Source organism: Lepidochelys olivacea, assembly GCF_965140295.1.
Source record: "Lepidochelys olivacea isolate rLepOli2 genome assembly, chromosome: 2".
NCBI classification, from domain to species: Eukaryota; Metazoa; Chordata; order Testudines; family Cheloniidae; genus Lepidochelys; species Lepidochelys olivacea.
Window position 1 is genome coordinate 119,743,210 of NC_140412.1, and position 24,874 is coordinate 119,768,083.

General features: G+C 43.7%; 1 protein-coding gene and 1 long non-coding RNA gene across 2 annotated transcripts in view; one reads left to right on the plus strand and one right to left on the minus strand.

Annotated features, from left to right (window-relative positions):
* LOC311515476 overlaps positions 1–14,474 on the minus strand; it is a 31,890-nt gene extending 17,416 nt beyond the window's left edge. The window contains exon 1 of the long non-coding RNA XR_014710155.1: positions 14,372–14,474. This is a non-coding gene — a long non-coding RNA (uncharacterized lncRNA). The remainder of the gene's footprint in view (positions 1–14,371) is intronic.
* A 105-nt stretch (positions 14,475–14,579) lies between these two features.
* On the plus strand, positions 14,580–16,724 carry LOC311515474 (myb/SANT-like DNA-binding domain-containing protein 7). The gene is made up of 2 exons (XM_084618559.1): positions 14,580–15,554; positions 16,206–16,724. Exons 1-2 carry the CDS (start codon positions 15,039–15,041, stop codon positions 16,230–16,232), a joined length of 543 nt encoding a protein of 180 aa, XP_084474685.1. The 5' UTR covers positions 14,580–15,038; the 3' UTR covers positions 16,233–16,724.
* Positions 16,725–24,874: the final 8,150 nt, after the last annotated feature.

Below are 24,874 nucleotides of genomic sequence, written 5' to 3' on the forward strand. Positions count from 1 at the left end.
TATTCTCTGCAAAATCTACTAACATGAGCAATGTAGAGACTCCCATCCTTTTCAGGCAGAAAGGGTTTAGGATCTAAATTCTGACAAAAATGGTAAAATGAAGTTAAGGTTTAGAGAACATATTGGTAATTCATGGGACAAATAACTAGAAATTTCCTTTAAGATTATCAGAAAAACAATCCAGAAAATTGGAAGGTAAGGTTAAACCACAGCAGAGCACCATTTGAAAATACAGAAATGCACAGATAAGGTCACTCAAACAAACCTTGCCACCTTCTTTTCCAAATGCAAGGTCACTTTGCCCTTTCTAACACAAATATAGCAGTGTTTTTTAAAAAAACTAAACAAAAAACCTACCCTACACACACAATTCCTCCTCTGAGAAAAGGGTTAGAGAGAGAACAAACCATATGTTACAGATGTTAGTCACATTGCCTAATGCCTTTGTGAAGGTACTCGGCTATTACACTAAGAACCTATGTATAATAAACAGCTTTAGCTCTGCTCCCATACTGATATCAATCTCTGTTTTTCCTTCTGTTTCTCTTGTATCTATATAGTAAGGTGATCTAGTTGAAGTAATGACATTTTCCTGAATATTTTTGTTCAGAAGGAGGAGATGGCTGTCCACTTTAGTACTAATCTCCTAGCAATAGCCTCATCAGTTCCAGAAAGGTTAGTGGCTCACAGTGAACAGGTTAAGGAAACTCTTGAACACTGACTAGTTCATCCTTTGAATCTAGCACTGTCTTTCTGAGGGAAGATACACTTCTATATGAAGGGTAGCCAAAGTAGTTCTTCACCTGTGCTTGAGATTTTAGGGTGGTATTCACAAAGCTACTTAGGTGCCTAAGTTCCCTTTTTTATGGCATGGGGGACTTAGGGATCCCCACTATGACCCACAAAACTCCCACTGACCCCTGGAGGTGTGTAAACTCACTCAATTCCTCAATTTTTCAAAGTAAAAGATCCCTAGGTGCTGATGGTTCTGACTCTGGACCTGCTGCCACCTCACTCTAGGCACTCAGACCTCTATCTCCTGCCTACGCCCCAAAGCAATTCATGGATTAGGTGAAGATAGGTGTTCAGTTGCCCAAAAGGCCCATTCTGGCAGGCACCTTCTGAGCACCCCTACTGGATTGGGCCCCATTCAGAAGCCTGCTGGAGGTGGAGGTGCTGTTGCCCATCTTATAACTTTAGTGCAGTGGTTAGGGTGCCCCACCTCAGAATATCCCATAACCCACTGGTTAGAGCACTCCCCTGAGAGGTGGGAGACCCTTGTTCAAATCCTTTCTCCCCCTCTGCCAAGAGGAGGGAATTGAACTTGGGTCTCATACATCCCAGGTGAGTGTTCTAACCACATAGCTGAAAGTTACATGGCTGCCCTCTCAACAGGCACTTAGCTCATTAAAACAATGTAGGCACCTGAGCCAGGAGAGGAGTTCTCCTTCATGGATTGCTAGCAGAGCTAGGTGCCTATCTCTGAGAAAGGGGCGGTGCTCAGTGCATTGACATCTCCCATTGGCTAGTTTAAGCAGGAAGCTGCTGAGCATGCTGGCTTTCATGGATTGCATTCTTAGGTACCTATTTCTCCCCATTCATTGTATAGGGAGCCTGGTGCCTAACTTGGCTTTGTGGATCAGTGTTATTCATATGATTTCCTAGGTATCCAAAAATTAGGAGCTGTGATGCTCAGCATTGCAATGCATAAGTCCCTTGGTGGATCCCACCACTAACTACTAATGGAAAAAATATTTCATTTCCTTACAATACTAGCAAGTAAACTACCAAATAATTAGTACAGTATTCTTTTGGGTGTCTTTTTATACTGGAATCTTCCCAAATGGTAAATTTCCAGCTGTCACAGTAATAGTAGCTTACATTTAATAATGCCTTTCTTCCCAAAGGATTCCAAAAGCACTTTACAAGTTATTTATATAGGAATCATTTCACCCATCATTGACACTAAGCCAGCCATCTCTGGGGTGGGACATGGTAGCTATTTGAGAGAATTAGGCAACATTAAACAGTTTAAAATGTGAACTGAAGAACAGTACCATATCTGAGGGAAACTTCAGAGGGAGTTTAAGTAGGCAGGATGTAATTAAACAAATTGGAATTAGGTCAGAACATAGATTAACAGCCCGATTCTTGCAAAAAGTGCAAGGGGACTTTTAATAACCATAAATGGACATGATTTTATTTTTGCATGATACTTTTATGATTTCACCTTTAAGCTATCTAATGCCCCTTAGCACCTTCTTGTGGTATTGATTCACTAATGACTCAAAGGGAGAGGCATACTACCTTAGGACTCAGTTACCAGCCACCACTTTTTGCAGCATCCTGGCTCTTGGAAATTTCCTGTGCAAGTACTAACTAGGCCCAACCACATGTAGCTTATGAAAGCAGACAAGAGAACAGCCTGAAGCATTAGGGATGCTGGCAAAGCATGGCTAGACAGTTTTAATACACTGATTTCTCATTGTCGCCTGCACAGACTGTTTATCAAGTTTGATGGAAGTTTAGGAATTGGGTTCTGAGTAGAAAAAATAGTCTTTTTTAAAAAGTTTTAAGTTTTCATAGATTTTTTATTTCATTCTGATTATAGCTGGGCAGAACTATTCATCATTAGTTAATTAAAAAGGACAAAGTACCAGTATATGAATTGTCTTGAGGATAAAAGGTACTTTAAGAAGCCAGATTCTAATCTCTTCTGTTTACCAGCCTTAGGTAGAACAGATGTTGTTCAATGAAGTGAGTGCTTATTTGTATCTTTTTAAGTGCTATGTCTATAATAATATGGCACAATGTAATGGAAATTGCTTCTCATTCTCTTCCTCTAGTTTTTCTCCTCTTCACTGGTCCCAAAAAGGAATTAGGATAGATCTAGATATTGACTGTAATGGCCTTTGCAGTGTTGTTGTAGCTGTGTTGATCCTAGGATATTTGACAGAAAAGGTGGGTGAGGTAATATCCCTTATTGGACCAACTTCTGGTACACAGAGCTCTCCTACCATTTGCTAATTTAAAAAGACAATTAGATGAATGAGCAGCTAGGGTGAATGAGAAGCTCTTTCTTAACTCTCTTACAATTGCTTCAAGCTCAAATTCCTAGGAAATCTGGAAGAATGCCTGGAATGTAGTATCTAATTGACATATATACATGCACAAGTTGTATATATAACTCTTGTATGGGTAACTTATACTATTCAGGTAGCTAAACCTACCAGCAATAAAAATAGGGAAAATAGTTTCACTGTGTGAATGTCATTAAGCAGTTTAAGCGCAAGCAAAACTAAGTTATACACACAAGCCCTCTTTTGTACTCATATTCCCTCTCCTTCCCTCCGCTGTCAGGAAAGACCATTTATAAAGGACCAGTTCAACAAAGCACAACCTCAGAAGAGGCTAGTGACTGTAACAGTGAGTGAATTGTAAGTTCTTCTATGCAAGGACCTTGTCTTCCTACATTTCTGTGTAGGTCTGAGCTATAAAAAACAAAGTTTTTAAATGGGGACTGTGTACTGCAATAGCAGATTAAGCACTAATTTACCTCCCTGTGTGGTCCTCTTGTGATCTAATGCGGTGTAAATTGGTTTTAAACCCCAACCTTACGATTTAGCTACATGCAAAATAGCACCAGTTTAATTTAGTTTGATTTTTAAACTGGTGCAACCCCCTGCATGAATACTCTGATTTTGGTTTAAATCTGGTTGACATTGCTTTAGCTTGTGTCAATAAATTTACGGATGTAAACTAAACTGATGATACATAGATTGTAAAGCCAGAAGGGACCATTATGATAATCCACTCTGATCTCCTGTATAACACAGGACTTAGAATTTCTCTGAATTAATCCCTGTCTGCACTAGAGCATGATGGGGAAAAACATCCCATCTTGATTTTAAAAATTGCCAGTGATGGAGGATCCACCACAACCCCTGGTAAATTGGTTAATTACCCTCACTGTTAAACATTTGCACCTTGTTTCCAGTTGGAATTTATCTAGCTTCAATTTCCAGCTGGATCTTGTTACAACTTTGTCTGCTAGACTGAAGGGCCCATTATCAATTTTGTTGTTGCCAATGCAACAAGCTGGGATCAAGTCACCCCTTAATCTTTTCTTTGTTAAACTAGATGAAGTACCTTGACTCTATCACTATCAGCCATATTTTCTAATCCTCTAATCATTTTTGTGGCTCTGCTCTGAGCCTTCTCCAGTTTATCAGCATAATAACCAGTTTGAAGCTACTATCAGAGTGCCCACACAGGAATTTGCATCAGTTAAACTAAATTGGTTTTCAAACCAATTTAAGTTAAATTAGTGCAACTTTCACATGTAGACAAGCCTTTATCTCCACATGTAGCTAAGAAAAATTTGGGAATCAGATGATTATGGTCCTTATCAAACCGATGCCAGTGCACTTTTATTGCTGTCTGACTCAAGCACAAAATCTTCTGATATACTTGATACATAGGTCAGGGTTGCACACAAACAGCAGGGGACTTGTATGTCTCTGTGCAGACAAACAACAGTTTGAAAATTTGGACTTAACGGTAAAATATTTAAAAGTTCCTAACTGACTTGAGAGCCAAAGTTCAATTTTCAAAAGAAAATGTAAGAGGCATGTAAGAGTAATTCAAGGTTCATTTAAATCAATAAGAATTAGGCCTCTAAATGCCTGTCACTTAAATTTGGACTTAGGCAGTTTTTAAAATTTTACCTTAAATGACTTATTCAAGGTTATAAAGTGAGATAGTGGTAGAATCTAGGAGCAGAACCCAAAACTCCTGGCTCCTAGACTCATCCTCCAACAACTTGACAACATTCCTTTCAATTAGACCTTGTCCTCTCCCAATACAAAATAACAGATCATATAAAGAGTTTACATTTATGCAGCTCTTCCTTTTGGCCTCCATGCAGGACTCATCCTCTGGGCACTTGCGAGTAGTTTTTTAAAGAGTCAAAAACTCCCAAAGATCTGGATCAGCACTTATAGAAGCACTGGTTTCAGAGTAGCAGCCGTGTTAGTCTGTATTGGCAAAAAGAAAAGGAGGACTCGTGGCACCTTAGAGACTAACCAATTTGTTTGAGGTGCCACAAGTACTCCTTTTCTTTTTATAAAAGCACTGAAATTCCAGATGACAAATACAATCAGAAGGGTAGGTAGAGAGGTGAAACCTGCCTCTGATGGAATGGCACAAATCAGAGTTTCACCTAAAGGGCCGGGGTTAAAAAATAAAATCTCTGAATTCTGCAAGCACAGCTGAGCACTTCTTTTTTTAAGCATGCATTTCTTTCTTGTTTGTAACCAGGCAATCTTTTGTGAAATGTGCAGTACAATTTAAAATTGCTGCCCCTTTAAAAAAAAATTTTTAAAGTCAATTTATTTGAAATATAAATTGCACATTTTTAACTTGTCATCCTTCATTTAGAAACTCCTTCTGTACACATAACAGGAAATTTAAAACACCAGCAAAAATAATTTGGCAACAAATCCACCAATCAAACCCAGAAAAAAATATCAAAAACATAGTCATGGTTGTTTTTTTCCCCTCCATTCGTAATGTATTATTCATTCAGGGCCGGCTCTAGGTTTTTTGCCGCCCCAAGTGGAGTGCCGCCGAAGAAAAGAAAAAAAAGGGGGCCGGGGGCGGAATGCTGCCCCTTGCAAAGTGCGGCCCCAAGCATGTGCTTGGTTTGCTGGTGCCTAGAGCTGGCCCTGTGTTTATTCATAGCAACTAGATGCCTGCAGAGCTTTCCAGTGGAGAAAAGTGGCTGCTGAGAGATTACACATGGGGAGGTACCTACATGCCTGGTTCAGGCAAAACTCACCACCCTTTGAGATAGCGCAGCATGCACTCTATGGTGCGCTCAGCCTGCTCTGCAGGCCAGTGGAGGAGGAGGACAAAGCTGTGGCCTTGGACTTCTAGACATCTTTGGGGATGGTGGAGGGAGCACCAACTGTGACAAGTCATTGCAGCAAAGGGAAAAGGAGGCTTTTTATGCACTTTCCCAGCTACGCACACCCAAGGGGGGGACACAATCTGGCACTGAATTTTTAGATTGGAACTTATTCTGCTCTCAGTTACACAGGTACCACTCCAATGACGTCAGTGTGAGATGAAGGAGTTCTGCTCTTCACAGGCAGTGCTCAGCACCTTGCTGAATTAAGCCCTGGTGGATAGTAGATGAGTCTCCCTCATTATAAATTATTCCTAGCCCTCTGCATTACTTCTTCAGCATAGCTTCCCTCTGTCGTAATGAAGGGTTTGGCCAGAATCTTGCTACTTCTTGCCAGTATGGATTGGCATGAGACTGTGGCTGCTGGCGCAGGCTCCCTACCCTCTGTTATGGTTCTATGTACCAGGCACTGTTGCCCTCAGTGGTTTGTTCTCAGACTTTTGCTACTATGAGGTAGCATCTCCTGCTGTCTTCTAGTTTAAGGAGTGGGAATGCTAGTTGTTAGTGTTTTGCATACTAAAGGATTGGGGTTAGAAAAATACTATGTAATGTTTGGGTCTCCGCATAATAACTTACGTTATCTCTATTTTTATAAACAAGCAGAGAACAGAAAGAAAACTACACCCTAATATGTGCATTTTTACATACAAAGAAAACACGCTTCTCAGCACTAACTGGTGTAATGTTTCATGAGGTTTAATTGTTGTCTGAATTCTGGAGAAGATGAAAGGATGACTGGAATGTCTTTTTTTCATATGCCAACCACTAAGTAAAGGTGCAGTAGTTCTGCTGTAATATAGCAGGTTTAATTTCTGCTTTCCTTAACTGAAAACAAGACGTGCAATGCACCCTTTAACATACAATTAAACCTTTCTTAATCACCACTCAAGGGATGGAAAAAATAGCTTGCTTAATTAATCTAATAAAGGTGGAGCAGTATAGTTGTGGGGAGCAGTATAGTTATTATATTTATTATTTGTATTACTGTAACACTTAGGAGCCCCATTCATGGACCAGGATCCCATTGTACATGGGCAGTCTCTTAAGGTAGTAATTTGCCTATTAAGGGTGGACTCCGTACAAGCCTTCACTGTATCATGCTTTTTTCCTTTCTGTTGATAGGTGAAGTGAAATCCTGGCCTCACTGAAGTCACTGGGAATTTTGTCACTAACTTCAATGAGGCCAGGATTTCACCTAAGAGGTCTGTATTAGGACACTGATTCCACTCTGCATTCATGCTAGAAGGGGACAAATTGGCTGATGCTGAGTCTTACCAGAATGATCGCTTGTTCTTTCCCAAGCCCTGACTACACTAGGGCTTGTAACTAGGATTGAAACTATTTTTCAACATGCCTACAGCCTGACATTGCAGTGACATGGTTCCTGACCACATTTTACGTAGAGCACCGTAGAGCTTATCCTACAACCTTCCAACCTTATCCTATAACCTTGCTGCCTGACCACCTGCTACAGATTTAAAGAAACAGTAAATATATCCTTTCATAGACTTTAACGCCAAAGGGATCATTAGATCATCTAGTCTGACCTCCTGTATAAGGCAAGCCATAGTATTTCATTCAGTTTACCCCTCTATAGAGCCCAATAACTTGTGTCTGAGTAAACGGTATCTTCCAGAAATGTATTTTGTCTTGGTCTGAAGTGATCAAAAAAAGGAGTCTCTAAGGCAGGGGTTGGCAAACTTTGAGAAGTGGTGTGCCAAGTCTTCATTAATTTAAGGTTTTGTGTGCCAGTAATAAATTTTACATTTACAGGGGCCCCGACGGAACCCCAGACTGGCAGTGGGCTGGGTGGGGCCCGTGGGTCCATCTGCCGCCTGTGCTGCCGGTCTGGGGTCCCAGCCGCCGGCCCCGCTCAGCCCGCTGCCAGGCTGGATGGACAGAACCCCGGACCGGCAGCGGGCTGAGCGGGGCTGGTGGCCGGAACCCCGGCTGGCAGGGGCCAGCAGATGGAACGCCAGACTGGTAGCGCACTGAGCCACTCAGCCCGCTGCCGGTCTGGGGTCCCAGCCGCCAGCCCCGCTCAGCCCGCTGCCAGCCTGGATGGACAGAACCCCAGGCCGGCAGCGGGCTGAGCGGGGCCGGCGGCCGGGACCCTGGCTGGCAGCAGAGTGCCACTAAAAATCAGCTACGCGTGCCGCAGGTTGCCAACCCCTGATCTAAGGGCTTGGCTACACTGGCAATTTACAGCGCTGCAACTTTCTCACTCAGGGGTGTGAAAAAACACCCCCCTGAATACAGCAATTTTCAGCACTGTAAAGAGCCAGTGTAGACAGTGCACCAGTGCTGGGAGCTACACCCCTTGTGGAGGTGGGTTTTTTAGAGCACTGGGAGAGCTCTCTCCCAGCACTCTGCCGCGACCACACAAGCCACATTAAAGTGCTGCCCTGGCAACACTTCAGCGTTGCCAGTGTAGACTAGCCCTAGCACTTCCCTTGGTAGCTTGTTCTGATGGTTAGCACCTCACTGTTAACAATTTGTGTATCTCTAATTCTAATTTGTCCAGTTCTAACTTCCAAACAAACATTTGTTCTTTTTATGCCTTTCTCTCCGAGCTTAGAGAGCCTTCTAGTACTTAGTATCTTCTCCCCATGAAATACACTATATACCATAATCCAGTCATCTCTTGACTTTTTTTTTGTTTGATAAATCTTTTTAAGTCTCCTTTCATTGTAAGGGATCTTCTCCAGCAGTCAGATGGCTCTTCTCTGCATTCTCTTGAAGTACAATAACTGTGTTCAGAAAGGTTTCAGAGTAGCAGCCGTGTTAGTCTGTATCCGCAAAAAGAAAAGGAGGACTTGTGGCACCTTAGAGACTAACCAATTTATTTGAGCATAAGCTTTTGTGAGCTACAGCTCACTTCATCGGCTGCAGAAACCAATTTATAAATTACCTTAAGGGTCAGTCTAGAGCAGTGGTTCCCAAACTGGGGTTTGTGAACCCCTAGGGGTTTGCAAAATGTTACAGGGGGTTGTCAGAAAAAAATCCCTAATGGCAGACAGAGCTGTCCCTAGGGACTCCGGGCAGCACAGGACCAGCAGCCCGAAGCCCCTGGACTTCCAAGAGCTAACCAGATCAAAGCCAAGCGTATCTATCCCACTGAGGAGATTTAAACTTCAAAACTCCTTATAAGAAATGGAAAGGGAGGTGGATATTTTTTTGTTGTTTTTAAAATTAAATAGGCAGCTAGTATTGTTTTTAAAATTATGATGAAGAACAAGTTTAAGGTTTGTTGTAACATGCATTGTTTGCCTGGACTGCTCAAGACCTGAATGCCTGTGTAGGAGGAACTCTTTGAGCTGGCTGCTTAAATACCTTCATGCTGTTTCCCATTTGATACTCCTTGATGAAACATAGGAGCCTTGTCTTATAACAGGCTTATTCAAAGTGATACAAGCTACGAAAGTGAGATCTTGGAAGAGTGTTGCCGTTTTCATAATAAAAATACTGTAATTACAAATAATTAATAATAAATAGTGTGTAACAAGCATGCCTGAAAAACCATATATCCAAGATCACTGCTTTTATAATTTATACTCAGGTAAGGGAGAAAATCCTTGGAAATACTCATTTTTAAGAGGGGATTCGCGAGACTTGACATTTTAGTGAAAGGGGTTCACAGGTGGTTAAAGTTTGGGAACTACTGGTCTAGAGCGCAGTTTTGGCTTGAATGGTTGTCATTTAAAGAGAGAGAGAGAAATCCTGCTCCCTGTGCCAATAGCACTGGACTGGGACTCAAGAAACCTGGGTCCTATGCCTGGCTCTGCCACTGGCCAGTTGAGTGACCTTGGGCAAGTCACTTCAGCTCTCTGTGCCTCAGTTTCCTCATATGTAAAATGGGGCTAATGATAATGAGGTAAAGTACTTTGAGATCGACTGATGAAAAGTGCCATGTAAGTGTTACCCCTGTATTATTATTATTTGCCCAATGAAAATGGACTGTGGTACAATAGTGGCAGCATTAACTGGTTTTGAACACAACTGAAATGCTAGCACAGTTCCAGCTGAACAAGGGCTGATTTCTAAGGTTGCGCTTTTGTGGTTTTCTCTACTGCTTCTTTTACAGCTCTTACATTCATTAGCCAGCATTTGTCAAATCATATCATTTCATTCAGAGATCTTCAAATACTCAACCTTTATCCAAGCGAACTATGCATTCATTAGGATGACAGACTATCACAACACATTTTTATTTCTATCTTTATAAAAATCCATTGAAATTTGTTGCCGTCAGCTGCTTCTTTATGCAGCGTAACTTCTCATATTCTTGACAGTACTGATTGATTTGACTCATTGTCCTGCACAGTGAAAGCATAGGAGAGCTCATTTATGTTAATTACCCTGGCTTACTGGGTCTCAAGGGACTAACACACATGAGCCTCGCATATCTCTGACCAGTTTTCCCCTTTAAACAATGCCCTGGAAAGTGGTGAGGATTTTGTCTGCAACAATGACAAATCTGGTACCGGTTACAGATCGTGCCTATGTTATCCAGATGACACATCCTGTTCTATTTTGTTGGGTAAATAATTGCACTGCTGTTTTGTTTACATGTTCCTATCTGGTTTGTGAAAGCATTTTACTGTTCACTTTTGAACCCATGTGCACATTCACCACTGGCTCTTCAGAAGAAGTACAAAAGTCTGCTTATCCCTGTCTCTGTGAAGATGATCGATAAATTGAAGTTAACCATTTATTTTTATGTCTAATCATTAATTATGCAAGGAGTACTAATGCTCTTTTCCCTTTGTAGAAACACTTTAACCTTATGCTTGAGGTGATTTAAATGCCAGCAGGTTGCATTAATTTTTTACTACATTTGATAGTTTGCTAAAGAGAAGAATTAAACTGTCATCCAGCCAAAGAAGAGAAGGGTTATAAGTACCTTCTTAAAACAGCTGCAGCTGTTCCTGTAGCTGGATGACATGTTGTGTGGGTTTAAAAAACAAAACAAAACACACCCCTGGCAAAATGCATGGGTGGAAAAATCAGATTCTGTTGTGGCTTACAAAACAGCAAGCCTGAAAGAACCATATGCTCCTTACAATGAAACAATGGAGTATTGCACATCTGTCTCACTAAGTGGAATTACTACAGTTCAGGTTTCCAGCACTCCTGGCAGGAGAGCTTCATAGCAGATGTATGCTTTTTCTCTGTCTTTTTTTTTTAACCACTTAGGAGAGAAGCTGATGTCCCCCAAGATGGCATCATAAGCTAGGAAAATACTTCCAATATAAAGGAGTACACATCACTAATAAATTTAAAAAGTATATGCAGCTAAACTTGAAGTGCTCTATCTAAACTTGAAGTGCTCCAACTACTCAGTCTCATTTAAAACCACAGAAAACAAAGGAACTGACTTGTGGTTCAATGAGAGCACATTTCCTGCAGAACTTGTAACAAACAGCAAGTAATAAGAACCCCATTGTATGCCCAAGAAAGCAGCATTTTATGCATCATCCCAGACTTTCCCTTATGAACAATACTTCACATATAGGAGGCACTAACCCAGCAAATCACTTAAGTGTGTGCTTAATTTTAAGCACATGATTAGTCCCAGATTAACTTTAAGCATGTAAATTGTGACACTGCACCCCATATTCATCATAGTGATATTATTATGATATGATTATGGCATAATTATTTTGCTTTTTGTACAAGATGGGTCATGTAAGGTGACACTGGAAAAGTTATGATTTGCTGATTATCCTATTTCTGTGCATGTATCCTATTTGGATCTGTTGTTATGAATATTAACTACGTATCTGTATTTCAAATGTGGTTACACCTGGGTGGCACCCACTAGGCAAAATGCTTCCAGTCTAGACAGCTGGTTGTGAAGGATCTATTCAAGGTAATGGGCATAAGGAGAAACAATAGGCTTTTGGAGAAACTTATCCCCCACCTGGTGAGCCTTCCTGAGAATGTTCCAGAGAGCCTATGAATAAAGGCTGTTATGCCTCAGCAGGGCATGTGACCAGGCCACATGATGCTGATCTCCATTTTAGGTACCGGCATTTTTCCATAAACTGAGCTAGGAACTGTTTTTGGAATAAAGGATTCCTGCCATAAAGTAAAGCTATATAAGGTGGGGTGTGATGCCATCTAGGGGCCTCACTCCTCACACAAGGACACTCCTGAGGAAACAAAGACTGAACTGGAGGAAGTGCTGGTCCCAGGCTAAAGGGATTTCTAGGCTATGGAAACCTGGTGGACTGCTTGTATCATCAGCCAGGGTGAGAAATTGCTAATTCATATCTAATCTATGTAGTATTTTAGGCTTAGTTTGTGGTTTTGTTTATTTACTGGGTAATCTGCTTTGATCTGTTTGCTATTACTTATAATCACTTAAAATCTATCTTTTGTAGTTAATAAACTTGGTTTTTGCTTTATCTAAACCAGTGTGCCTCTTAATGAAATGTCTGGGAAAAATCTCAGCTTGGTTAACACAAGTTTGTTGCATATTCCTCTCCACATTGAGGGAAAGGTGAACTGGGTAATATATTCATACAGGTTGGGGTTTTGATCAGGGCAGGACAGTACAGCTCTGGGGTCTTGGGGAGTTGGGGATTATTTTGACTGTAGCCTCTCTATTGTTGGTTCATGCAATGGCTGGCCGAAGCCTGCATGTGGCTGCAGCTGGGTGTGTCCCTGCAAATGCAAATGCTGGTGAAAGTGTAGGACTGGAAGCAGTCTGCAGCTTGTCACAGCATTACAGTGCTGAGAGGGAGCCCAGGCTAGTGTTTCAGAGGGCTCAGTGGAACCCCATTTCCAGGTGGCACCCCAGGGGGGAACCTGTCACATGAGTAGTTTAGTCACATGGTTAAAGTGATTTGCTGGATTGGGACCATGCTGTGACTTCTATGTGGGATTCTCAAAGCACTTTACAAAAAATAAATAGCCAGTACTTACCTCGTGTGTGTATGTATGTATGTATAAGTATTTTAAGCCCCATTTTACTGATAGGAAAACTTCTACAGAGATGTTATGGGTCTGCAAATTCCTTGGGGCAGGGACTATGCCTGCTTTTAGCACAATGGATCCCTGAATCTTGATCAGGGCCTCTGGGTTCTAGAAATATTTAACTAGAAAATAAAAGGCTAGGTGTCTATGGCCATGTGTGAAAACTGTGCATGCAATTACACACAAAAATTAGAGGTTTGCAAATGGCCAGTACACCATCTTGCTGGCTATTTGTGTATGCAAAATACCTCTGTCATTCTTGGTCATGTGAAAAAAAAATTAGGCTTGCAACCAATGTTCCCTCTAAATTTTTACCTTCATGTGCAGAATGAATTTTGTTATGTGCACCAATTTGGAGGTAATGTGTGGTGGGGATGGGGCCGACGGGTTTGGAGTGTGGAAAGGGGCTCAGGGCTTGGACAAAGGGTTGCAGTGCAGGGGAGTGAGGGCTCCAGCTAGGAGTGAAGGCTCTGGGGTGAGGCTTGGGATGAGGAGTGCGGGTGGGGCTCAGGGCTGGAGCAGAGGGTTGGGGTGGAGCTGGGAATGAGGGGTTTAGGTGCAGGCTGAGGTGGGAGAGAGGACTCCCCCCTCCCTCTCTCACTTAGCATGTCAGGGCTGGGTGAGAGGTGCGTCTCCCCAGCCGCAGCAGCTCCGGCTGGGCTGGGCCAGGCCGTGGAGGGCCTCCTCTCCCCACCTGCATGGCCCTTGATAGCCACACGGCCATGCAGAAGGCTATGCAGCTTACAGAGAACTTAGCTTGCAACTGATCCTGGCCCTTGGTACCTTCCTTTTTGAAAACTAGGTTCTTAGTAACTTGGCCAAGGTCACATAGGACATCTGTGGCAGGATCTGCTAACAAATGCAGGGGTGAGGATTGGTTTGATTGCAGCTATGTGTCTGTGTGTGGGGGAGAAGCAGCAGAGACAATGACAGAAGCAGAGAGAGAAGGCACAGCTAGAGATGTATTTGTAGTATAACCCCAAGAAAAGATGATCGAGACAGCTTTTGGGTGCTGACTGGAAAGAAGTTGGGACTGCGAGCAAAGAAACTCCTGTTTGAGTCATACTGTGTTCAGGGAAATAGGATTTTGTGTACATGCTGTGTAAATAAACAGTAATGCATTAAAGAAATACTTGACTCTATCATCCATATCCCCTCCTGACAGAAACAACCCCCAAGACCCCAGATACTGGCCAACCACTTAGATAAAAAAGGGCAATGATATTTACAAATTTTATTTTTCATAATTTCCCCCCAAATCTTCATACAAAAATCTCCAGCATATTTATTCAGGACCCCTACTCAGTGCAGGTCTGCAGAGAAGATAAGATCTACTGCTGCTACCATTAATCAAGAAACTTCCTTAGCTCAGATATTAACGGCCTTTGATGAAGGCCCCAGATTCTATATACTGTACTTTACCTTTTCGAAGCAGAGTGGGAGAGCGAAGGAGTCAGAGTCACTAAGAAGACACTGAAGGAACAATGAGAGTGCTCCTGTAAGAACCAGGAAAGCACAGGGTCACAGAGTTCTAGGGAGGAGAAAATCCAGGAAGAAAGAATCATTAACTGTATAGAAAGTGATGGCAAAGTAGACTGGAAAAGAGGAGTAGCAATTTAAACAGGAAGAGGTCTTTGACCTTCGTAAGGAACATTTCAACAGAGTGGAGCTGGCAGGCACCAGATTATAGGAGACTAAACCCTGGTCTACACTACGAGTTTAGGTCGAATTTAGCAGCATTCGATCGATTTTAACCCTGCACCCGTCCACACAACGAAGCCATTTTTGTCAACTTAATGGGCTCTTAAAATTGATTTCTGTACTCCTTCCTGATGAGGGGATTAGTGCTGAAATCGACATTGCTGGGTCAAATGTAGGTTAGTGTGGATGTAATTCAACGGTATTGGCCTCCGGGATCTATCCCACAGTGCTCAGTTGTGACCGCTCTGGTCAGCACTCTCAACTTGGATGCACTGGCCAGGTAGACAGGAAAAGCCCCGCGAACTTTTGAATTTCACTTCCTGTTCAGTCAGCGTGGCAAGCTGATTCAGCACTGGTGACCGTGCAGATCTCATCATCAGAGGTGACCATGGAATCCCAGAATAGCACAAGAGCTCCAGCATGGACCGAACAGGAGATACTGGATCTGATTGCTGTTTGGGGAGATGAATCCGTGCTATCAGAACTCAGTTCCAAAAGACGAAATGCCAAAATATTTGAAAAAATCTCCAAGAGCATGAAGGACCGAGGCTATCACAAGGACCCGCAGCAGTGCCATGTGAAACTTAAGGAGCTCAGGCAAGCCTACCAAAAAACCCAAGAGGCAAATGCCTGCTCTGGGTCAGAGCCACAGACATGCTGCTTCTATGATGAGCTGCATGCAATTCTAGAGGGTGCCCCTACAACTACCCCACACCTGTACGTGGACTCCTGCAAGGAAGTCTCACACAACAGGGATGAGGATTTTGGGGACAAGGAAGATGATAGCGCACACCAGGCAAGTGGAGAAACTGTTCTCCCCGACAGCCAAGAACTGTTTATCACCCTGAAGACACTACCCTCCCAACCTGTGCTCCCGAACCTTGAAGGGGAGAAGGGACCTCTGGTGAGTGAACCTTTGTAAATAAAATTCATGGTTTAAAAGCAAGCGTGTTTAATGATTGATTTGCCCTGAAGACTTGGGATGCATTCGTGGCCAGTACAGCTACTGGAAAACTCTGTTAACGTGTCTGGGGATGGAGCGGAAATCTTCCAAGGACATCTCGATGAAGCTGTCCTGGAGGTACTCTCAAAGCCCTTGCAAAAGGTTTCTGGGGAGGGCAGCCTTATTGCGTCCTCCATGGTACGACACTTTACCACGGCAGGCCAGTAACACGTAGTCTGGAATCATTGCATAAGAAAGCATGGCAGCATGTGGTCCCGGTGTTTGCTGGCATTCAAGCAACATCTGTTCTCTGTGTTTATCCTCAGGAGAGTGATATCATTCATGGTCACCTGGTTGAAATAGGGGAATTTTATCAAGGGGACATTCAGAGGTGGCCATTCCTGCTGGGCTGTTTGCCTGTGGCTGAAAAGAAATTATCCCCACTGTTAGCCACGTGGTGGGGGGAGGGGTGAAGCGATCATCCCAGAGAATTGGGTGTGTGAGGGGGTTTAGTTGGGTTTGTGCTGCACGTTAACCCGAAAACATTGGCCCCTCCTTTTAAATGGCCAATGTGTCTTTTTCAGTTTTAATTTCTTTTTTTCCCTCCCACAGCTGCAAATGTTTCAATGCTGCCACTAGCATCTCTGTCCCAGAGGCTAGTGCAGATAAGAAGGCGAAAAAATGCACTCATGATGAAATGTTCTCTGAGCTCATGCAGTCCTCCCAAACTGAAAGAGCCCAGCAGAATGCGTGGAGGCAGACAATGTCAGAGTCCAGGAAAGCACAAAATGAATGCGAGGACAGGTGGCAGGAGCAACAGGAGAGGTGACGGAATCAAGAGGAAAGGTGGAGGCAGCATGATGAGAGGAGGCAGGATGCAATGCTGAGGCTACTGGAGGATCAAACTGATATGCTCCGACGTATGGTTGAGGTGAAGGAAAGGAACGGACCGCCACTGCAGCCCCTGTGTAACCAACTGCCCTCCTCACCCAGATGCCCAAGAATATGGGGGGGGGCCCTCTCGGCACCCAACCACTCCACCCCAGAGGACTGCCCAAGCAACAGAAGGCTGGCATTTAATAAGTTTTGAAGTGCAGTGTGGCCTTGTCCTTCCCTCCACCCCCACCCCTCCCAGGCTACCTTGGCAGTTATGCCCCTATTTGTGTGATGAATTAAAGAAAGCATGAATTTGAAACAATAATGACTTTATTGCCTCTGCAAGCAGTGATCAAAGGGGACAGGGGAGGGTTTACAGGGAGGTAGAGTGAACCAAGGGGGCGGGTTTTCATCAAGGAGAAACAAACAGAACTGTCACACTGTAGCCTGGTCAGCCATGAAACTGGTTTTCAAAGCTTCTCTGATGTGCACCGGGCCCTCCTGTGCTCTTCTAACCCCCTGGTGTCTGGCTGCACGTAAACAGTGGCCAGGGGATTTGCCTCAACTTCCCACCCCGCCATAAATATCTCCCCCTGACTCTGACAGATATTGTAGCGCACACAGCAAGCAGTAATAACAGTAGGAATATTGGTTTAGCTGAGGTCTAACCAAGTTGGTAAACTGCGCCAGCACACTTCTAAACATCCAAATGCACATTCTACCACCATTCTGCACTTGCTCAGCCTATAGATGAACAGCTCCTGACTACTGTCCAGGCTGCCTGTGTACGGCTTCATGAGCCATGGCATTAAGGAGTAGGCTGGGTCCCCAAGGATAACTATAGGCATTTCAACAACCCCAACGGTTATTTTCTGGTCTGGGAATAAAGTCCCTTCCTGCAGCTTTTGAAACAGACCAGAGTTCCTGAAGATGCGAGCGTCATGTACCTTTTCTGGCCATCCCACATTGATGTTGGTGAAACGTCCCTTGTGATCCATCAGAGCTTGCAGCACTATTGAAAAGTACCCCTTGCGGTTTATGTACTGGCTGCCTTGGGGGTCCAGTCCCAAGATAGGGATATGCGTTCCATCTATCTCCCCACCACAGTTAGGGAATCCCATTGCAGCAAAACCATCCAGTATGATCTGCACATTTCCCAGAGTCACTACCCTGGTAGCAGCAGCTCAGTGATTACGCTGGCTACTTGGATCACAGCAGCCCCCACAGTAGATTTGCCCACTCCAAATTGAATCCCGACTGACCGTTAGCTGTCTGGCGTTGCAAGTTTCCAGAGGGCTATCGGCACTCACTTGTGAACTATGAGGGCTGTTCTCATCTTGGTATTCTTGCCCTTTAGGGCAGGGGAAAGCAAGTCACAAAGTTCCATGAAAATGCCGTTACACATGCAAAAGTTTTGCCACCACTGGGAATCATCCCAGACCCGCAACACTATGCGGTCCCACTAGTCTGTGCTTGTTTCACGGGCCCAGAATCGGCGTTCCACGCCATGAGCCTGCCCCATTGCCACCAGGATGGCCAAATTGCCAGGGAATTTGCTGTGCTTTGAGAGAAGTCTGTGTCCATGTCCTCATCACTTGTCACCACACTGCCATCGCCTCCTCGCCTGCTTTTGCAGGTTCTGGTTTCATAGATTCATAGACATTTAGGTCAGAAGGGACCATTATGATCATCTAGTCTGACCTCCTGCACAACGCAGGCCACAGAATTTCGCCCACCACTCCTGCAAAAAACCTCTCACCTATGTCTGTGCTATTGAAGTCCTCAAATCATGGTTTAAAGACTTCAAGGAGCAGAGAATCCTCCAGCAAGTGACTCGTGCCCCATGCTACAGAGGAAGGCAAAAAACCTCCAGGGCCTCTTCCAATCTGCCCTGGAGAAAAATTCCTTCCCAACTGCAAATATGGCGATCAGCTAAACCCTGAGCATATGGGCAAGATTCATCAGCCAGATACTACAGAAAATTCTTTCCTGGGTAACTCAGATCCCACCCCATCTAATATCCTATCACAGGCCATTGGGCCTATTTACCATGAATATTTAATTACCAAAACCATGTTATCCCATCATACCATCTCCTCCATAAACTTATCAAGTTTAATCTTAAAGCCAGATAGATCTTTTGCCCCCACTGCTTCCCTTGGAAGGCTGTTCCAAAACTTCACTCCTCTGATGGTTAGAAACCTTCGTCTAATTTCTAGTCTAAATTTCCTGGTGGCCATAACCATTTGTTCTTGTGTCCACATCGGTACTGAGCTTAATTAATTCCTTTCCCTCTCCGGTATTTATCCCTCTGATATATTTATAAAGAGCAATCATATCTCCCCCCAACCTTCTTTTAGTTAGGCTAAACAAACCAAGCTCCTTGAGTCTCTTTTCATAAGACAAGTTTTCCATTCCTCGGATCATCCTAGTAGCCCTTCTCTGTACCTGTTCCAGTTTGAATTCATCCTTCTTAAACATGGGAGACCAGAACTGCACACAGTATTCCAGGTGAGGTCTCACCAGTGCCTTGTATAACGGTACTAAAACCTCCTTATCCCTACTGGAAATACCTCTCCTGATGCATCCCAAGACCACATTAGCTTTTTTTCACGGCCATATCACATTGGTGGCTCATAGTCATCCTATGATCAACCAATACTCCAAGGTCCTTCTCCTCCTCCATTACTTCTAATGGATGCGTCCCCAGCTTATAACTAAAATTCTTGTTATTAATTCCTAAATGCATGACCTTACACTTCTCACTATTAAATTTCATCCTATTACTAATACTCCAGTTTACAAGGTTCTGCATATACAAGAGAGTCTCCTCTTATGCTGGGGTTACGTTCCGCAGTCAACACATAAAGCAAAAATCACGTATAGTCAAAATTACATTGAGTATAATGGTGGGCGGAATTGCCCGCACTGCAGGTACAGTATTTAAATAATTGTTTTTCTCTTTTTTTGTTGTTGTTTTTGCCGACCACGCAAAGCTGAATTCACGCATGTTAAATGCGTGTAAGATGAGACTCGCCTGTACTGCATGATAATACGTGAGGTGTTTACAATGCTCATAACTGCTGCGGTGATCTGAGCGGGCTCCATGCTTGCCATGGTATGGCATCTGCAGAGTTGCAGGGGAAGCGGTGGTTGGATGACCAGTTTTGCAGACCTACTGCACTGTCTGCTGCCAGGACACAACAGCTGAGCGGGCTGCACACTTGCCGTGGTATGGCGAGACAAGAGCAGCCGAGCAGAACTGCAGCGGAAGCGGCCCTGCGAGACCACCGGGAGAGCAGAGTGCCAGCAGAAGCAGTGGATGACAAAGGTCATGTAGAGGACCTGCGAGGTGGATTCATAGCATCAGGAGAGCAGGATCACAGAGTGGCAGCAGAAGCGGTGGATGACGACGACGGTTAGCAGTCCTACTGCACCATGTGTTGAAAGCAGTATGGCGCCCACATGGAAAAAAGGCATGAAATGATTGTCTGCCGTTGCTTTCACGGAGGGAGGGGCAACTGACGACACGTACCCAAAACCACCCGCGGCAGTGTTTTTTGCCCCATTGGGAGCTTAACCCAGAATTTCAATGGGCGGCGGAGACTGCAGGAACTGTGGGATAGCTACCCACAATGCAACACTCCAAAAGTTGACGCTAGTCTCGGTACTGTGGACGCACTCCGCCAACTTAATGCACTTAGTGCATTAGTGTGGGGACACACACAATCAACTGTATAAAATCGCTTTCTAAAAAATCGACTTCTATAAATTCGACCTAATTTCGTAGTGTAGACATACCCGAAGGGGAGAGTTAGTGGAGAAGGCATTGATGAAATGGGACTAGACAGCATGTTCAAGAAATATAGAGGCAGGGAAAGGAGTGAGACTGGGCAGGTACAAGGGAAGTTTAGAAAATTTCTAGCCTGATAAAGAAAAAAACATAATTTGTGTTCAGCTGTTTGTTTATTTATCAGTATAATCCCCCTTGACATTAATGCACTTCATCCAGTGCAGCCGCAGTTTGGCTGTGCCCCTCTTGTAGAAGTCCTTGTCCTGCATGTCCAGAAACAACTTGAGTGCTATGATCACCTCATTGAAGCTCTTTCCACAAAAGTCTTCCTTCAATTTGGGGAACAGGTAGAAGTCTGAGGGAGCCAAATCTGGTTTGCAGGCTGTCTGGAAAAGCAACCAAAAGCCACATTTGGTCGCTGTGGTCATTGCAACCTGGGATGTGTGGGGTGATGCGTTGCCATGGACAGGGCCATCCCTAGCTATTCTGGGGCCCTACACAGCCACCCTCCCCATGGGAGGGAGGTTATGGGGGGGCCCCAGGCCTCCGTGGTGGAGTGGGGCTGGCTTGGGGGGCAGGGGGGAAACTGCCCCCCAGCACTCACTGGCAGCACGGCTGGGGCCAGGTTGCTGCACTTCCCACCACAGGTGAGTACAGGCCTGGCCTTGCTACAGTCCTCAGGGGTGGGAAAAGGTGGGGCAGGGGCGGAGCAGGGTGGGGCCTTTGGGGAAGAGGTGGAGCAGGGGGGAAAGAGGTGGGGCAGGGGCTGGAGCAGCATGCAGTTGTGCAGGGCACCAGAAAATGTGGTGCCTCAAATTTCCTGGTGCCCTATGCAGCTGAGTACTTTGTGTATGGGTAAGGATGGCCCTGGCCATGGAGAAGCAAAAAGTTCACTGAAAATGTCAAGTTGCACTCTTTTCTGGTCAGCTCTCATCATTCTGGGCACCCATCTTGCTGACACCTTTCTTATGCCCAGGTCTTTATTGAAGATGGCTTGCACTGACCCAGTGCTGATGCCCACTGTCTCAGCTATGTGTCTGACTGTTGATCTTCTAGGTGAGGTGATTTTTTTTTATTGGACCTTCTTTCGATGAGAGAGTTAAGCCTTTGAGCCACACAGAGCTCTTCTTCATTCATCACCATCTTGCAGTGGACTCTCTGGGGTGTCCCCTGCTCTTAGCTCATTTTCCATGCTGATTCTCCTTTGCTTGAATTCAGTAGGCCAGGTTTTTCTTTACTGTGTGTATGAAGAGGCATCATCCCCAAAGTTTGCTCCCATGTCCTCATGGATTTCTTTTGATGTCAAGCCTTTTTATGGAGGTACTTGAACACCGCTCTGATTTCATTCTTCTCTATTTTTCCAATCTTTGATGACTGACTCACTTCAAAAGGTCCTTGCACAAGTTCTGCACAGATGGAAAAAAATGGCTACTAACAAAGAAATACATCAAAATACCAGTACTTTGATCTGTAAAATCTGTTGGGCTCTAGAATATCATTAAATAGGTCAGGCTAGACACTTTCTCAGTGACCCTTGTAGATAGAGAGGCAACTACTATTAAGCAAGGGTCTGGGGGACTGTGGAGACAATAGCGCATTTGAAAGCTGAGGAAAATAAGCCAAGTGACACAGAGAGAGAGAGAGAAAGAGAGAGAGAGATGTTGAAGGTGAGGGAAAGGAATGAGGGGAGGAAGAGAGGTCCCAAACTGGAAGAGGGTTGGCTAAAGAAATTGGTCTGAAGGTCAGTGGTTGAAAGTGGGAGAGACATGTCTGAATTGTAGTCCAGAGTGAAGGAGGAGAAAATCCAGGCTGTGTGTATGTATGCGTGGTGGTGAATTGGAAGCGCATGCTAAATTATTTCAGTCTTCTCTTTGAAGAAGCTTCTCAGCAGTGAGGGAGAAAGGTAGAGGCTGAGGAGAGGATTAAGGAGAAAGATAAGGGTGGAGAAGAGACAGCAAAGGTTGTAGGAGAAGGACTTTATCAGGAAGGAGAAGCAGAGCTGTTTTGCAAGGAAGATCTCAGTGACGAAGGCACCGAGGATAAAAACCTAATAGGCCTTCCACATACAGCATAGCTTTAAACAGAAAATATGGGCAAAGGCAAGAGTAATTCCATTGAAATAAATGAGGGTTAGATTGGTGTAAAAGTAGGGTGAGAGGAGAATCAGGCCCATTACATCTTTAGGAATCCTAGAAACAGAACACTAATTATTAAAATCACCAATATTCATTCCAGGAAAAGTCCACATTAGGCAGAGTGAACGTTATATACCACAATTAACAGAGGCCTTGAGGTCAGATTCTTTGGCCATGTAAATTAGCATTGAAGATAAACCCTAGGCTCTCCCATAGTCTTTATCTCAATTTGCTAAGTCCTGTGAAAGCTACAAACTGCCTTCTCTTCAGTAGCATTTTACCTCATGTTAGTTACCATGTTAGCTAACTTGAGTTAAGAACACACCTCATGTCCTAGTGAAGATACAGCCTATGGTCAATTTTTAAAAAACAATAAATAAAATACCACCATTTTCAACATCAATAGCCCCGTGACACAGAGCCAGCGAGGGTTAAGCAACCAGCAGGCTGTGTGACCTGGAAGGAACCCTTACAGACATATTAGAAGAGTATTGAAATGGTAAATAGGGCCATTACTTGTAGATAGTGAGCAAAGCCATGTTAAGTAGACTAGAATCCTTGATATGTAGGCCTGTATTGTTAGAGAATCACAAGTAGATACTAATTGTATTTGTCTGTGTTTACCTGTATCTTGTTTAGAAGTTTAACAATGTGATCTAATTACCTTGTAGATGCTAAACTTCTGTTCCTGTCTATGATTCATTACTGTATTCTATTGATTCAGAGATCAAAAGGGGATATTCTCATTTAGATGGGACTTGTGGTATAATAAAGTTATTGGCCTCATTTCTCTTTGAAATTTGCAACCCTATGTAGTGAACTACCTGTGAACTGTTTGATGGTTAATTGGCTTATGCTAATGAATACAACTAGTTACTGGTCTATGCCTAGGAAACAGAGATTAGCTTCAAAGCAACAATATACATTACCTATTCTTCATCCAAGAAAGGCCCTGCTGCGACCATGACTTGCTTCCGCCATAAAGAAAGATTTGGGCCTGATCCTTTTTTATCTCGGAGCTGCTTAAACTTTGACCAGGAAAATCTAAGCCCACAAGACTGAGGTCTCCAGGTCTACTCTGGATTAGCCCTGGAATTTTCATGGAAGAATTTGAACAAGCTCTGCAGATGGACTGCCTATTGGACTATAACCTATTGAACTGATTGTAGAAGGACTCTTGCAGATCAGCAGCCTCACCATTTCTGTTATGAAACTGACCTAAGAACTGTATTCATATCTGTATGTATATTGACCTTTAAACCATAGCATCTCTCTCTCTTTTTATTAATAAATCCTAGATTTAGTTAATAAGAATTGGCTCTAAGCATGTATTTCAGTGAGATCTGAAATATTCATTGACCTGGTGGGTAATGTGTCCAGTCTCCTTGGATTGGTAGAACTTTATATTTCCTGAAGAATGTTTTTTAGTAACCCTCACTATATTACACTTGGCTGTCTGGGTGGGAGCCAAAGGCTGGATTGCTTAAAGGGGACTATATTTTGGCTTCTTGGTCACCAGTAAGATATTACAGAAGCTGTTTGGTTACTTGCTTGGTGAAATCTAATTATAGAATAAACCACTAGTTTTGAGGATTGTCTGTTCTATTCCTTGCAGTTTACCCTGAATAAGCTCCTCCATGGTGACAAGCCCCAAACATGGTGACACCATTAAAGTAAGAAATGGGGTTTTATTATACTCTCACTTCACCATTGTACATCTGGATCAACTTCAGTGAAGGTATGCTGATTTTACATTGGGGATGTGTGTGAGGTGAATCAGGCCTTTCCTTAATGGTGCTGTAGTGCTTGGGCTTTTGCTTTTAAATCCGGTATAATTTTTCTTATAAAAGAAGGTTTTGTGTGTATGGTGCTTCTTTTACAGCATGTAAGTTCCGCTATACCGCATTACGCAAACTGTCTCCTTGGTGAACTTGCAGCGCTGTACAGCAGGGAAGTGTGTGGCTTTAAGCTTTGCCTTCTCTGCCCCAGCAGTTAATAATTAGCTGGCTTCAGGCAAAGAGAGTCTCTGAGACTCACAGTAAACAGTGGGAGACAGGTCAAGGCTGCCAAAACACAGTCTGTGCTGCGTGGCACTTGTGAAGCAGCAATACAATCTGTTCCTGGACACTCAACATGGACAAAAAAATAGATTTTTGTTTTTCTTCAGAAGCGAATAGTTCCATTTGGAAATTCATGGCCCAGTTGTCAAGAGTTACCAAAACACATGCCGTATAATAGCAGGGGGCAAGTGGAAATGTTTTGTAGTAGAGATTTAAAAGGACACTTCATGTGGTGGTTTGGTGTGAGAATTGTTTGAACAATGTTTTTTAAAACCAAAGGGAAAGGAGTTCTGTATTGTGTCTGGACACAGCCAAAGCCCGCATCCTGCAATGCAGTTCCCCACTTCTTTAGATTCAGTCAGTGAGCCTGATGTTCACATGTGCTGATCTCAAGAGGCGTTGCAAGTGCTCAGCATT

Bases quoted from the DNA above. Each gene is read 5' to 3' on its own strand.
- LOC311515474 (XM_084618559.1), top strand. From the start codon at position 15,039: ATGGAATCCCAGAATAGCACAAGAGCTCCAGCATGGACCGAACAGGAG. The intron at 15,555-16,205 runs GTGAGTGAACCT...TCCCTCCCACAG, and splicing joins AAGGGGAGAAGGGACCTCTG to CTGCAAATGTTTCAATGCTG.